This window comes from Triturus cristatus, chromosome 3_2, assembly GCF_964204655.1.
Source record: "Triturus cristatus chromosome 3_2, aTriCri1.1, whole genome shotgun sequence".
In the NCBI taxonomy this organism is placed as follows: Eukaryota; Metazoa; Chordata; class Amphibia; order Caudata; family Salamandridae; genus Triturus; species Triturus cristatus.
Genome location: NC_140584.1, coordinates 1,194,031,837 through 1,194,048,350, shown reverse-complemented (window position 1 = coordinate 1,194,048,350; position 16,514 = coordinate 1,194,031,837). Strand labels below are relative to the sequence as shown.

At 51.2% G+C, this 16,514-nt stretch overlaps 1 protein-coding gene across 3 annotated transcripts in view; it reads left to right on the top strand.

Annotated features, from left to right (window-relative positions):
• The window catches only part of SPEG (striated muscle enriched protein kinase), a 1,671,639-nt gene that overhangs the window by 436,797 nt on the left and 1,218,328 nt on the right, over positions 1-16,514 (top strand). For 2 of the 3 annotated variants that reach the window (XM_085650107.1, XM_085650108.1), the window contains one exon: positions 5,948-6,152. In XM_085650107.1, coding sequence (XP_085506233.1) covers positions 5,948-6,152 — 205 coding nt within the window. Of the gene's footprint in view, positions 1-5,947; positions 6,339-16,514 lie in introns of all 3 variants that reach the window. The other variant, XM_085650106.1, reaches the window with a different exon arrangement.

The following is a 16,514-nucleotide window of genomic DNA, read 5'->3' as shown; positions in this document are numbered from 1 at the left end:
TTCATGTGAACACAGAAACTACAAGATACATGCCAGGTCTCTATATGGACCTTTTTGCACACTTTTAGTTTGCTGCATTGTTGCAAAATGATGACAGTGCAGATATTTCAGTTTTTTTTTTTTATAATTCTTTTTTATTGAACATTTAAGAGAAAACAGAAAAGGTCATGTTACATATTCGGTCAAGTATTCCCAAGCCGTGTAGCACAGTGTCCCCAACATGCAGTAGTAATATACAGTGATTTTTTTGTACATCTCTGCGACAGTCACAATTTGTTAAGTTCATGGCGTCAATGGTTCGTCAAGGGTGGGGACGCATGGGGGTTCACACACATTTCCACGATATTCATTCCACTTAGTCCATAACGCTATCCATTTTTGGGGACAGCCACGGGCCACATACACCGTTTTCTCCCTTGCCATACACCAATCCAGGTCATTTTTCCAGGCCTCGAGTGTCGGTGGCGCCTCTGCTCCCCAAAGTCTCGCTATGTTTCTCTTGGCTACCATCTGTCCAAGAGTCACCCATGCCTTACCCTTTGTGTTTAAGTCTGTAGGCTACCAGATGTTCAGGAGACATCTTTTGGCCTCCAATCTAACACCTACCCCCATACTGTACTCATACATTCGTGCACTTTTCTCCAGTAGTGTTGGATGAGTGGGCATTCCCATAGTATGTGCAGAAAGGTCCCCTCTATGCCACATTTCCTCTTACACCTCTCATCGGTGCTTCTACCCATGAGGACTAGTCGTCTCCCAGAGAAGTACACCCTATGTAGAATCTTTAATTGGACCAGTTTTAGTTTTGCTGAGATAGCGACCTCTTTAGGGGAGGAGAGTGCCTCTTGCCATTCCTCATCGTCTATTTCTAGACCGTCCCTCCCCCAGTTTTCCCTCAGCACCAGTAAAGGATTTGGAGTGTGGTGTATTAACTTTTTGTATGAGAGGGAGATGCTCTTTTCAGGTAGTTGTCCATCAAGTAGTCTGTCCTCAAGAGGGGAGGACTCCGGAAGCGATGACCCAGCTGGAATGTTGGTCTGAAGGGAGTGTCTGACCTGGGCGTACCTAAAGTACTCCGATTACGCCAGTTCATGGGTCTGCTGTAGTGAAGTGAAAGACACCATTCCCTGCGGTCCCCAAAGGTCTCCTATACGGGAGATACCTATTAGGTCCCACTTGTCAAACCCTTTAGAGCGCCCCAGCACTCCTAGAGCCTCAGCGTTAGAGTTGGGTAGCAAGTGTGAGTCTGTTGGCCCACCCCAGATTCCGGTTGACTGCATGCCAAAGTTGTACGGAGTGTCTTGTAGGCCCTGTGAGAGGGAATTTGGTTGGTTTGGAGTACAGTGCCCTTGTAAACTCTCCGCCCGGGAGGGTCCACCGATCCATACTGTATGCAGGCTCATCCCCATTGCTGTACATACACTGGTGTATAGCGGACAGGTGTGCTGCCCAGTAGTACTTTCTGATGTCGGGGAGGGCAATGCCCCCATCGTACCAACTGAGAGTTAGCTTATGGAGCGCTATGTGTGGTGTCCCGTTCCATAGTAGGTCCCTTTGTGTAGATTCAATTTCTTTAAAATACGCCTGCGGGACCAAGTCTGGGTAGTTTTGGAGGGCATAGAGGAAGCGCAGCAGTGCTATCATTTTAAAAAGCGCTGCCCGTCCCAATAGTGATAAGGGGAGTCCCTTCCAGGTGTTGGTGTCACGCCTGAACCTCTGCAGCAGCGGGAGCAAATTTTGCTCGTAGCAGGACTTGGCATTCTTTGTAATATATATATACCTCGGTATTTAAACCCTTCTGCGGCTATTTGGATGGGGCTGTCTTTCGGTATGGAAGGGGGACGGACACCCATGTAGGACGTACAATAGCGATTTGCTCCAATTTATTTTGTATCCAGAGTTACTTCCGAAACTGGTGAATATGTCCAGCACCACTCTCAGTAACCTTTGAGGGGAGGCAAGATAGAGTAGGATATCATCTGCGTATAGGGAGATCCGATCCTTCCATCCTTCTGCCCATTTAAGTCCCCGGACAGAGGAGTCCTGTCGTATCCAGGCCGCAAGCGGCTCAAGGGATAGTGCGAAGAGCAGTGGTGAGAGTGGACAGCCCTGTCTCATCCTCCTGCCTAGTGTGAACACTTCCGATAATTTGTTATTTACGACTACCTGGGCTAATGGTTCCGTATAGAGGAGCTGCACCCATCCAATAAATTTAGGGCCAAAGCCCATCTTTTTTAGTACCGCTATTAGGTATGCTCATACAAGTGTGTCGAAAGCCATTGTTGCGTCCAGTGACACTACCACTGCATCTTCCTGAATAGTGGAGCAACACCCCAACACTCCATGTAGGCGTCGCAAGTTGAGGGCAGTATTGCGGTGCGGCATGAAACCCGCTTGGTCCGGGTGTACCAGTTTAGTTATAACTGGCCGGAGTCTGTTTGCCAAGAGCTTGGCAAGTATTTTGGGTTCGCGTTCAAGAGGGAGATCAGTCTGTATGACGCACAGCTGACCCTTGGCTTTCCTTCTTTTGGGATGACCACCAGCGTGGCGATACGTTGGTCTCTTGGCAGTATTCCCACCTTTCCACTGTCTTCAAACATACGATTTAAGTAGTGCGACACTCTGTCCGGTTTTAGCTTATACAGCTCAATTGGTAGACCGTTAAGGCCTAATGCCTTGCCAGGTCGGAGGTCTCTTATTGCCTTAGCCACTTCATCATTTGTGAGTGCGCTCTCCAACGCCTCTCGGTCCGGATCAGAGAGGGTGGGAAGTTGGATGTCTGCCAGTAGTTTGGAGGAGTCATCTTCTGAAAGTTCCGTGCCCCTTTCATATACCAGTTAGAAGTGCGCAGCGAACTCGCGAACCATGTCTTGAGGTTCCGTTAGAAAAGCACCAGCACTACTATGGAGCTCCGGTACTAATCTCTGCGCCCTCTCTTTTTGTCCAGCCAGGCTATCATTTTGCCCGCTTTGTTCCCCTGATCATGTAGACGTCTGTCCCTATCTCTTGTAAGAGTTTTTGCAGCGTCGGTTGCTATTGCTCTGGATTCTGCCGCTTTAATTTGTACGCGATGTATGGCAGCCTAGTCTTTGCCATCTTTCGCGATCTCCTCAAGGTGGAGGAGATCATGTTCGATAGCGACCATTTGTTTTTCTTTTTCTTTACACATCCCCGCTATGGTCGAGAGGGCATGTCCCCTGATCACTGTTTTAAACGCTTGCCACAGAGTCGTGGGGGAGTCCACTGTGCCCTCGTTTTCTAAGAAGTAGTGGTCGATGGCATGTGTGATAGAGGCCCTCGTCCCCCGATTACGAAGATGCCAAGGATTGATTGGCGCCACACAGCCCACCTTTTGATCTCCTACCGTGAGATGAACCCACACTGGGGAGTGGTCTGAGATACCCCGCGCCAGGTGTTTGATTTCTTGCGTGGTCACGCTGTGGCGAAGAGGCATGAGGATATAGTCTATCCTGGAGAAAGTATGGTGTGCTCCCGACAGGCATGTATACTCCTGAAGGGTCGGGTGGTGTGGTCTCCAAAAGTCTGTGAGGCCAAATGCCTCCAAGAAGTCGGGGAGCCATGTTTGTCCGGCGCTCATGTCGCGAGGCGGAGATCGGTCCGTCTGGCCAGATACCACCGAGTTGAAATCCCCCCCAGTTATAAGTTGCCCCTCCGGCAGGGATAGCAGGAGTGAACCCAGGTCTTTGTAAGATTGCGTTTGGAGTCCAGGTGGGATGTAAACTGTCAAACAGCGTGAGTTTGTGTCCCTCCCATTGTCCCGAAATCACCGAGAAAGCGTCACAGTGGGTCGGTCCAGGTGTGCTGGACGGTTAGCGGGAGGGTGCGCCTGGTCAAGATCCCTACCCTCCGAGACCCCGATGTGAAACCGGCGTGTGCTATCATTGTGTAATCCCACCTGTTGAGTGCTTTACAGTTGTTGCCAATAAGGTGTGTCTCCTGGAACAGGACAGCGTCCGGGAGGTAGCATTTTATATGTTGGAGGACGACACTCCTTTTGATTTTGTCCCCCAACCCGTTGACGTTCCAGCTCAATAGCTTTAGGTTTTTATCCCAGTGCGTACTCATTGTGACAGCGAGCAGTTCTGCACGACCTGCGGTAGACGCAGCACCAGTGTACGCATTAAATTGTAGTTTACATGACCAATATGCAAAGATATTTCAGTTTTTAATGCTTAATAATGCAGTGTGCTAACTTCCTGCCATCTCAAGTAAACCTTGATTGGTTTTGTTTTCTTAAATCATGCGGATCTACTTAATTTAAAATGATAATCTCTACTTGCCTATAAATAACGTAATAAGAAATTCACATGACTCACACTGCTCTAGTGAGATCCACTTTTGTGTGTGCATATTTGCATCTTGAATTAATTTTAAAAGCTGTTGGTAACAAGTAACTTCCATCATTATGCCCAGACTACGCACCATCTGTCTATTAAATACCGTTATGTGTAAAATTCTATGAAGAATCCCACCTCTCAAATAATCTAAATTCAAGTACATATGTGAAATAGGCAAAAACTAGGAATTGTTTTTCCTTTTTACATAAATAAAAGCATTGTTTTGCTGTAATGTCTAAATCTGCCTACGCCAATGGAGAAGGCACAGTTTCCATTGCATGTCAAAGAAGCCCTTACGTATTATCTCAATAAAATAAAGAGATATGTTATCAAATTAGTTATTTGTAAATTAGAGAACTCAAATCATCCACAAGATAGTCCGTAGCTAGATGGATATGGTCCCCCATTCCTGTATGCTCCCAGCACACCAAAGACCCATTTTACACGCTGCACAGTAGAAACGTTCATTGTGGCCCCATCGGGATGTGCCCTGGAGATTGCTGTTTCTCATGCTCCCATTAAAGTGAAGATTGGCAACCTCAAAGCCTTCGTGCACAGCGGAAGAGATGGCAGTGCCTACACCCTGAAGGAGTAGTGTATCTTCCTACAGTGGAGCCATCTTGCTGCCTTCCTATGTACTAGCCCTCTCCAGAGGAAACATTGTTTCATGTCAGTCCCCCTGTGCACCTCCTGTGTATGACCAGGTGCACGCTGCGTCTCTCCATTTTATGAATATTAAGGGAATGATGGAAAAGGAAAGCTCCATGTATGTAATCCTCACTCTTCATCCTGGACATTTTCTTTGATTTCGAAAACAACCCATCAACCTTCTTCTTTCTTCTGAGAGAATAGTTGGAAATACATTTGACTGGATTCTTACTTGATTATTCCCGTCAACGAGAGCTTCCCCCCTGTCACTGGTATAACTTCTGGGGCAGTTGGGCTTCTGACTCTCCAAAGGAGCAGTGTTCATATCCTCACTTGAAAGGTGGACTGATACTGGTAAAAGTGCACTTCATAGTGTTCAGGAGTGCTGGCATTAAAACAAATACAACTGTCAGACATAGGAGTTCTTTACCAAATCATTTTCAAAATAAAATGTATGTATTATGCAGTTTTCACTAGTGCAACCAAAGTTGTTAGAGCACTGTCCAAAAAAGAATCCCTGTAGAAACATATGTGTTGAATTCAAATGAATACACGACTGAAAGCATATTTGAATATACAAATCATATCCAAGGTCAGACAAAAAATAAGCGGGGTTACAAAATATGGTGAATGACGACAGAGTGAGAACATTCTGGGATAAGAACAAAGCACAACAGCATATATCAAAGAGTTGGCAAGTAAGAAGCTGAGTGAAATCCAAGTCCCTTGGAGTCCCTCATATTCTGAGATCTGAGATCCTGCATATAGGATAAGAAATTCGACTATTGCACTTCAAAGAAATAGCTAATGTTACAAATAAATAACTTTCAATTTTTACTTTTCTTGCCTGTTGTTTCTTCTGATCCTTTGTACAGCTGCCTATTGCATGTGCTGCAGATAACATGTCTGAAGTGTTTTTTCTGTCTTGTTTCCGGCTCTAGGAGAGTCAGGCACCATTGTGGGCAGCTCCCTGACCACGACGCCCAGCACACTGGTGGGCACTTGTCTGACAGATGAACATTCAGATTGGTCGGGCAGCCAGCAGACAGTGGTGGAGACTGATGTTGGTGGCAGGACGACGACGGGAGGGCCATACTACTATCCTGGCACTGGGCGACCAATGGACATCTTGTCCCGGAATCCAAGGCAAGCGCTTCTTCAGGCCGCCAACGGCAAGGAGATCAGGCACCTGGGGGTGGAGCCTTTGATACGGGCATCTCGTGCAAATCTGGTGGGCACGAGCTGGGGGTCAGAGGATAGTCTATCAGTGGCAAGCGATGCATACGGGAGTGCCTTCAGCCTGTATCGAGGGAGGGCGTTTTCAATCCACATGTAAGTAGCTTTTCCGTCCCCTTTGATAGGATGTCACATCCTACCACTCCATTCCCTAGTTTTTTGAGCACCCTTCCATTTTTTATCTTATTTTTGTTATTTATGGCTTGCATTTCAGCATTTTTTGTTCCTGGTCTGAGGGCACGCTCTTCCAGTACATAGATGAGGTATTTTGCTTTCCTGAATTAAATAATCTTCTGTAAGCAGTGAAAAGGAGGCACAGGGTGACAGCAAGAACATGATTGAGAGAGCTGTGGTTGAAGGAAGGTGTGGCAAAAGAGAGTGGGAAGGAGGTGGTGTGAGAACAGGAAATACATAGTAGCTCTACTTAGGAAGGGAAATAAATGCATTTGGGAGGGGTTAGGCAAAGAGGAGCAAGGTAAATGGCAAAAAGAATCACCCAAGGAGAGTAAGCAAGAATTACGATTCGATCTGTTTCCTCATCATGTGATTATCTGCAGATCATAGCCACATGAATTCTGCACTCTAGTATGGACGATATGCCTGCAGATTCCTATCCACGTGGATCTAGCAAGGAAGATTTGTCTTACGCTTCTGTTAACAGACAGCTTCAACTGGCTGTAGCTAACAGCATTGTATAGAATATTATTCAAAGTCGGCCTTCACTCATGATTAGATGGCTTTCTCGTCAATCTCCGTTCCCTTCTTTTTATTGGTAGCTTCCCACTTTATGGTTTGTCTAGCCCTCCTCTGGAGCATGCCATGTTTGCTCTTACTTATGTTTGGCTTGAGCAGTGCCTTCCAATGCTGGCATCATGTACCTACTTGTTCTGTGTTTTGTCATTACTTGGTTAGCAGTTCATAGGAGGGCATGTCTTGGTCTTCAGAGAGCTCTTTCTGTCCTTATTTGGATCCCTCATGACAATCTCCATCTCTTCCCTAACTTCCTAGATTTTCCTCGATATTGTGCTAGATGACGGATAGATGACTTGGTGATGCCCTGTATGTTCTCCTTATCGTGCCTCGCATCTAACCCCCCCCCCCCTAATGTTCCTCTGTGACATGCCTGACGCTGGACAGCAGCCTTGGTGATGCCCTGGATGTTATACGTTGCACTATTCATTGATGCTCCTCTCCATGGTGGTGGAGGTTATTGTCTTTCCCACAAAAACACACATGACAATGCAACTGGAAAGTATAGAGAGCAGGATCTTATTGGTTTCTATTCTGTTAGCATGGCCAATTGGAATTGGCAAAGCCAATCACGTTGCTCACTCGACAATGACAAAGCAAGACCCATTGGCTTTGTCATTGTTTGTTATATGCTGAGTTTGTCTTGTGCCTTGAAAGTCATAAGGTTTTCCAAGGGTAGGAAAGCTTTGAGGCAGTAGTGTTAGTTGAAATGATTCAGAAACTCTTGATTCCTCTTGATGTTTTCGTTTTTTCTAAATTTCAGGGCTGGTTGACTTATACTATTATCACTTTCAGATCTATTTTTGTGAAGTGCTGCATTATTTCCTCTCTATTACAGATTTTGGTTTATCTTACCTACACCTGGTTGTTCTTTCCATTTGTGTAACCGTGGGTCTTGCCTTCAAGTTCAGCACTGTTTTGGAGAGACCATATTAGTAATGAGTATAGCTGGTTACATCGCATGCGTTTACAATGCATGCAATTACAACGAGATCTTTACAATGACGCTGTTGTTACATCGCAGTACCATTACAACGCAAGCATAATTTACTATTCCAACTCCAGTGTGTGCAACAGTAGGGAAGGTGTTGGAATAGTAAATTATACTATTCCTTAGTTTAGAGCGCCCCCTAGAGCAAGTCGTTGTAACGACTTGCGTTGTAATGGTACTGCGATGTAACAACGCGATCGTTGTAAAGACCGCGTTGTATTCGCATGCATTGTAACGCATGCAATGTGATGGCTGTTTCCCATCAGGAACTGACAGGCATCTTTTCTAGCTGTTTTCTCACGTACCTCTGTCGGAACGCAGTTGGATGAATGGAATCTTGTAGGTTCAACACAATCCTTTGAGAGTGTTGGAGGCATTCCTGTTTCATTGTAGTTCCTTTTAGAAATCAAAAGGTCTTTCACAGCCCCTATGCATCTTCTTCTAATGAGCACACAGAGAGGTTTGTGGTCCCCAATGAAGAAATCTGATAATTGGCAGATTTCGCTTCCTCCTTCCCTCCCAACCTCAAAGCGACCTGGTTTTCCACCAACATTACGGGCCTGTTTGATGCTAAAGAAATCCCAAGTGGCAAGTGGCAGGCTTAAATGCAAGGCTTAGTGTGATCACATGAATATTATTGAAAGTCGTACTATGAGTGAGCACTGATAATGACCCCTCAGAAATGGCCCAGAGATTCAGTCTGTCACATGTTTTGCAGCAGGGACTCTGGCCCCTAGGTAATCCCAATATCTTTCTTTTAATGCCTTTAAATATCAGACGTAATCAGTTCACCGTCCATCTCTTTTGCACGTTTACTTGCAATCTCCTTAAATGCCTTATTTCTTTCTTCCCTTTCTACCTCCCTTCAGTATAACATGTCTTCTTTGCTTACTTCATTAATAACTTCTTTCTGCCCCTCCCTCCTCCTTCCCATACTTCCTTCCTTTGTTTATTTGTCACAAATATCATGTTGAAAATATTGGGATGGCAAAACTATTGTGGGACAGAATGTTGAAAGAAAAAATAGTGATTTTTTAAAAAAATATCTTTTTATTTACTTGAGACAGTCAAGTGAAAATATTCCACCACAATGCAGTATATTATAACAGTACAGTAAGATTACCCAGCATTGCACCTTATCAGCTATCTTGAGTTTAGCTGGGGATATTTCCATACATTCCATACTTAAGAATAGCGTTTTTCTAAGTCTTACATATCGTTGTTTTTTAATTACAGCAGTACATATCATTTTTGTAATTATTTTGTTGAGGTTTATTAGTTTTTTGTGTTACAAGCTGTTATTATTTTAATGTTAAGCTTCTTTATGTAATTTTTAATGTAGTTTTTTTTATTTGGTAACATATTTAAAGTTTTTTTATTTTATGCAGTTTATTTGGCAGATTGTTTGGTTTGCAGGGTAATAGAGTGGGGGGGGGGGCGCTAGGTGGCGCGCTAACAAGATGGTCGCCAGAGCGTGAAGCTCCTGCCACCCGGTGCCATCATCCTGTGAATTATCCTGCCCGAAGAGCGAGTAGACATCGCTGACGCCGCCAGCCGCGACAGACACCTCCCGCAGCCCCACGGAGAAATTCGGAGCCGGCGATAGCCCGCAGCTCCAGTTGCGCTGTGCTGAGTCTGAGGCCGGCGGGAAGAGCGGAGCGGGCCGTAGACCTCGGCCAGCCGCGGGGGACACTCTAGCTCGCGGCTTGCCACGAGGCGACAGGGCCGCACGGACCGTGATCCACGCAAAGGAGGCGGGACGGCGGCTGGCCGCTTGGGCACGGAGGCCGAAGCAAGTGGAGGTGGGGAGCGGCAGACCCGGTGACCTGCTAGTGAAGAGGTGATCCAGCCTGCTGGATTGGTGAAGCGGCAAAGACGGCGCAAACACAGAGGTGACTGCTGCCTGCTGGCGATGGTGCGGAACGCACGCTGACAGGTCGCCACTGCGGAACGAGTCTGCGGTGACATCCCCGGGGTACTGTGCGAGACCTTGGCTTGGAGTACCTCGCTACGGGACCTAACTGACTACCTACTGGAGCTGCCCGGGTGAGTCGTGCGGACCCCACCTCAGCATACCAACGAGGTCGAGGGGCGCGGCGGGGAGGCCTGGGAGCGAGCTGCAACAGAGTGGTGGGCCCGGCGGTCAGGGAGTGATGGGCCACCGTACCACTAGTGGACATGACATTGAAGCCCGGGACTTGCGGGGCTTGTAGCCGGTGGCCCGGGCATTAGACATAGACCGTGAGGTGAACGACTGAGAAGGTGGGGGGGGGGCTGCTTTGACCCCGCAGCAAGGAGAGCGACTGGACCTGGCGTGAGCCCCTGAGGCACTGGCATATTGTGGTAGGACTTACGCCTTCGTATACCCGACACGCACAGGGAGCGTCCCAGCTGGCGACAACAGCATGGAGGGCCCGGTCATAGCCGAGACTGGGGTGTTGTCCGGGTTGTACTACTGTCAATACCAAGCCAGTGGCAGCGGAGGGGTGGCCCACTTGCTAGTGGCCTAGGAGCAGTGGATGCCGGCAGTGGAGGTGGCATAGCGTCAGACCTGGTCAGCGCGGGGCACAGACGCTGAGGCGGAGGAGAGATGCCCGACAGGGGGCACTGACGCACTGTGGGGACAGTACGAAGCGGGCTTGGCGGCCTCCGGAGCCTGGGGATACCGGGCAGTGAGCATCTCATAGACGGTGGCTACGCCGTTCTCAGGAAGATCCTTGTCTCCCCCCTCCCTCCTCTCCTTCCCCCGCGCCGGCGGGGGGAACGTGGTGTTCACTCTCTCATACCCCGGTGAGACAGGAGTGGGGGTCTGGATTGTCCGCCCGGTGCCGGGGTTGCAGGCGAATGCCTTCAGCACAGCAGTTGGTCATGGGCCGGCTGCGGAATAAGCCGTCTGTGGGCCGATCACAGGCGGAGGGTCTGGGTCCCACATCAGGACGCCATGACAGAGACGTGGAGCCTCCGGCGACGGCACTTGCGGCGAAAATGGACACAGCATTGCCGACGGTGGAACGGTTGGGTACTACCTTGGAGCAGACTAGGGCCTCCCTGGAGTTCCGGATCGATAAAGTCACAGTGTACTTCACCCTCCTCCACGCGGACCATCGCAAGTTGGCGGACTCCGTTACCCAGCAACACCAAGCGCTCCAGAATGTCCAACCTGTGGTGCGCAACTACACCGTGGCCCTGCAGGACCTGATCGACCGTGTCCATGCCTTGGAGGATCGTGCCGAGGACGCGGAAGGGCGCTCTCGGCGCAACAATGTCCGAGTGGTGGGACTACCGGAGGGTGAGGAGGGAGGGAACCCGGAACAGTTTGTCGAGGGGTGGCTTCGTGACATCCTCCCCCCGGGGGTGCTCTCCCCGCAGTTCGTGGTGGAGCGGGCGCACAGGGTCCCGGCGCGGAGGCCTCAACCCGGGGCTAGGCCGCGGCCCTTCCTTTTCAGACTCCTCAACTATCGAGATAGGGACGTGGTACTTCGTGAGGCCAGGAAGCTGGACACCATCACAGTGGGAAGTGGACAGGTGATGTTTTTTCCGGATTACACGACGACAGTCCAAAAGCGGAGGAGCAACTATCTGGCAGTGAAGCGCCAGTTGCGCGATCTGGAGATCTCATATTCCCTGCTGTTCCCATCGCGCCTCAGGGTGGTCACGAAGGAGGGGACCCGATTCTTCGACGCCCCGGCCGATGTCTGGGACTGGTTGGAGGAAGCGGGGCTGTGCGGAGGTGAGAGGCCCCCAGATTCAGGAGTTGGTGGATGCCAGGAGAGGAGACGGCGGCGACGGCGGCAGAGGGAGGCCTGCAGGGCAATGGGGTCGGGCCCCGCCGTGGCACCCAGTCCTGAGAGGATGCATCTGGAGCGTTAGGGAGCCTTGGAAGCGGTAGCAACCCTGGGTCCATGAGCAGCCAGGGTGAAGCGGCTGTCCACGAGCATAGTGAACCTGAGACTAGTAGATCGTCTTCCCCGTCCACCATGCTTTCAGAAGATCAAGTTCTACCACTGGTGACACCCCAGACTGCCGACCACATTGTGTGAACCCAGTGCATTGAGATGGCGGCGCCTACCGGCGCGTGGGCCGACATGAATGGGACAGGGTTTCGTGGTGACTGTCGGTTTTCCTATTCCCCTGTATGATGTGGTGCAGTGCCGCGTGCTGGCACGCACAAGTTTGCTGGATCGTATTGGGTGGATGGGGTAGCGGAGAGTCCTGCTCAGGGGGGTTTATGCGTTATGTGAGGTCAGCGGCAGGTGGTATAGGTAGGCACAGTTAGGCTACTCGCACATGCTCAATACCATTCGCATCACAGGAGGCAAATATGGTGAATGTAGGGGTAACGCAGGGAAAGAGCAGTTTGCGTTAGCTACAGCCACACCACGCACCCGTTAGCCATTACCTGGCTTAGTTCAATTCAATAAGTGCTTAGCTTGCAGTTTAGACGAATGCCCATTTTTGGGGTTTGCCCCGGTAGTTACACTGTTACCGATTTTCATTACATGTACTCAGCAGTACACAAATGTTCCTTTGTTGGGGTTTTGGTTGCAACACACCGGCATGATACTCAGAGCCTATGTTCCCCCCTCCGACCGACCCGACCCTGGCCCCTTGGCCCCTGTAGACCTCAATCGCTCTAGATGGCTACTACTGACGTAATCACATGGAATATACGGGGAATGCACAAGCCAGCGCGTCGTTATTCCATTTTTGCTTATCTGCAGCGGCATAGGTTGGCCATAGCCCTTCTCCAGGAGACTCACATGACGCAGCCTGAGCTCGACCGGCTGCGTGCTCGTTGGAGGGGCCAGCTCTTCGGGACCACGTACTCCGCACATGCCCGCGGCACACTGATCTGGGTGAGGGCGGGCACACCGTTTACATGCACAGAGGTAGTCTCGATAGGGTGGTGGGCTCCCACTCTTTGACTCCCCTGTTAGACGAGGCAGAATATTTGGGTCGGACCCACTCTGACCACAACCCTCTTAGGCTAAGTCTCAGGTGGGACCCCAGTCGGCCTCCCATCCCCATGTGGCGACTCCAGCCGGCAGCTCTAGAGGACGCTGAATTTCGTGCCTCCCTAGGCACAGTGATCGAGCAGTTCTTTGAACTGAATGAGGGGATGGCGAGCAGCGAACTAGCAGAGTGGGACGCTCATAAGTCCACTATCAGGGGCCACTGTCTGGGCGCGACGTGGAACATTCGTAAGCGGCTTGCATTGTCGCTCGCTAGCCTGGAATCTCGCCTTCTTTCGTGCGAACATCATGGTGAAGGCGGGGGTTGTGACTCAGTCCGACAGGCGTTACTGAGTTTCTGGAGCGCTTGCGTTGCCACAATTATGCAGCTCACTCAGCTCGAGTTCATGCCATGTCCGACAGGGCGGGCGGTTACTGGCCTGGCTGCTCAGACAGGAAGCTGCTCACGCCCCGATAGACGCTATTCGTGGGCCCGACGGGTTGCTCGTGTACACACAGTGGGAGATCCATCAGGCAATGACGCAACATTATGCAGCCCTATATCGTTCGGTGGGGCGCCGGCAGGCGCAGGACCTGGATCAGTTTCTGGAGGCTGCCTGTCTGCCCACGGTCCCAGAGGAACATCAGGAATTGCTCGAGTGCCCCCTCACCGTGGAGGAGATCGGAGACGCGGTGGCCGCTTTGGCCTCTGGGAGGGCGCCGGGGCCGGACGGGCTCCCAGTGGAGTACTACAAGGCCTATCGGGAGTCACTGGTGCCCAGGCTGCACGCACTCTATAACGCGGCCCTTGAGGAGCGCACCTTGCCCACCTCCATGCGAGAGGCCTATTTGGTGTCTCGGCTCAAGCCTGGATGGGACCCCACCAATCTGGGGTCATACCGCCCCCTTGCCATGCTGATTACAAAATCTTGGCCAAGGTGCTGGCGGAGCGGCTGACTCCAACGGTGTCGGTGCTGGTACACGGTGATCAAAACGCTTTCGTGCCCAAGCGTAGCACCTCTCTCAATCTGCGGCTGTTTTTCCGGGTGGCCACTGACAGTGTGCAGCAATGGCCTAGGGCGGGCTGCCTGGTCCTAGATCTCGAAAAGGCCTTTGATTGCCTGGAGTGGGGGTACCTGGTGGCGACGCTGTCGCACTACGGGTTGGGCCTCGGGTTCCTCCAGATGGCAGCCCTCCTTTACAAGGACCCCACGGTGAGGGTGAGAACCGGGCCATATGTTTCAGACGCCATCCCGATTTGCCGTGGCACCAGGCAGGGGTGTCCGCTTTCGCCCCTCCTGTTTGCACTGGCAATGGAGCCCCTTGCCGCCACGCTCCGCAAGGTGCTGACTGATGGAATCCCTCTGGGGGATGCGATGCACCAGGTATCTCTTTACGCAGACGACCTTCTGGTCTTCGTCAGAGACGTGGCACACATCCCGGTCGAACTGGAGCGCATTCTACTCAACTTTGCCGCTCTTTCGGTCCTCCAGGTGAATGCTGCTAAGTCCTGCCTCTACGTGTTCCGAGCCGACACTCATGATCCGACTTACCATCTCGGGGGCGTGCTGGTCCAATGGCAGCCGGACACCTTCCGTTATCTGGGTATCCAGATATATCGGCAGCCGGCGGATCTCATGGCGGGCAATCTGGGCAGAGCCGTGGCAGCAGTCAGGCCTCAGATGCGGTTTTGGGGCACCCTTCCCCTCATGGTCACGGGGCGAACCACCTTAGTCAAAATGGTGATTTTACCCTGGCTCCTGTACTACTTCGCTAACTTGCCCACTTATATACCGGCCTCTTTCTTCGCAGCCCTTGCACGGTCCCTTCGGGACTTTATATGGGGTAATGCACGCCACAGAGTTGCGCTGCCCAAGCTGTACCTTCCCACTGACCAGGGAGGCCTTGCGCTGCCATGTTTTGAACATTATTACCTAGCTGCGCAGCTACAGTGGATAGCTCGGTGGTTAACGGATAGAGGGCGGGACGACACAGCGACTGCGGCACCCCCTCCCCCCCCTTAGCTGATCTCAACAAACTATTCCACCCGGCCGCGAAAGTGTCGAGACCTGTGCCCCTCCTTGTGGTGGTGGCCTACATATGCTACCGCCGTGCCCTCTACCTCACCCGGGCCCGGACTCCTTATTCCCCGGCAATGCCGATTGAGGGTTCTCCTAGCAGACAGGGGGTGCTTAGTGCCTCGGAACTGGCGGACTGGACCGCGGCAGACATACAAAAGGGGGACCTTTACTGGGAAGGTGCCCTCCTCTCGTTCGCCTCTCTAGCGGAGCAGACGGGACTATCACCTGGCCACTTCCTTCGCCACCGGTCTCTGATAGCGACACTAACGAGCCAATGGTTAGATCTTTGGGAGGAACCGGAACAACATCTTACGATACAATACCTCCACGTGATGGGACGAGGTAGGCACCTGGTTCGATGGTTTGCGGCCTCCCTGCGTACGCATGCAGCGATTAGCCTGGCCCCGCTGCGTCGTAAATGGGAGGTGGACCTGGCTCGACCCATGACTGACAGAGAGTGGGACAGAGTGCTGCAGGGCCCGACGAAGATTCCCCGGAACATGCGTTTCCGCCAAATACAATTTTTTATTCTGCACAGAGCATACCTCACGCCCGAATCCATCAACAGATACGTCCGTTGTGCGGACGTGGGCTGCCCTCGCTGTGCGGAGCTAGATGCCGGACTGATTCATATGTTGTGGAGCTGTCCCGCACTGGGTTCGTACTGGCGGGTGGTGCAAGAGGCACTCCACGCATGCACAGGTCACAATATCCCGTTCGAATGGCCTGCCTACCTGTTGCACCTCTTCCACAGAACTCCCTCCACGAAGGTCACCTCTCGGTTTATCGGCCTGGGGTTGGTGGTGGCGAAGCGGCTGCTCACTAAACACTGGAAAGCAGCTGACCCATCCATGCGCGGGCATGGCGGGGTTCATTCCTGGTGTGGGCCTGGGCGGAGGGCACGGCCCTCTCGAGGGAAGAAACACTAGGCCTCAGGAAGACGCCCATAGCGAATCAGTGGGAGGCACTTTTGCAGGCCATGGTGCGACTAGACGGGGATCATGCAGGGATCTGTCACGAGCGCGGTGTGGGCGCTCCGCTAGCACGGCCAGACACTAGCCAAGCCAGAAGTGAGCATACAGTATTGCAGTGAGGGCCTAGCTGTCCAGGTGGGGCGCAAAGTAAATATGACAATGTCAATAAAGCAGTTTGTATAAGCGGCATCGGGATGGGGGGGGACGGGCCAGGGGACAGAGTTAGGTGATGCTAGACCACATGCAGGATGTTGCTGGGGTTGTTGTTTTGATTGGGTATCTGAAGTTCTACCCCATTATTTCTTGGTTCGCTAACTGTTTATGGAAACGCACCTGGGGAGAGTGGGTGGAGTGCTAACAGGTCCCCATGGGGGGGTCTCTCAGTGGCAAGATATTGACAGGTACTTTATGGTTACCGCCACTGATACGAGACTCGGAGATATACCCACCTCCCATTAATTTAATGTACACATGCCTGGGTAAATACCAATGATACCACTATTAATGTAAGTTGCTCTGGCTTC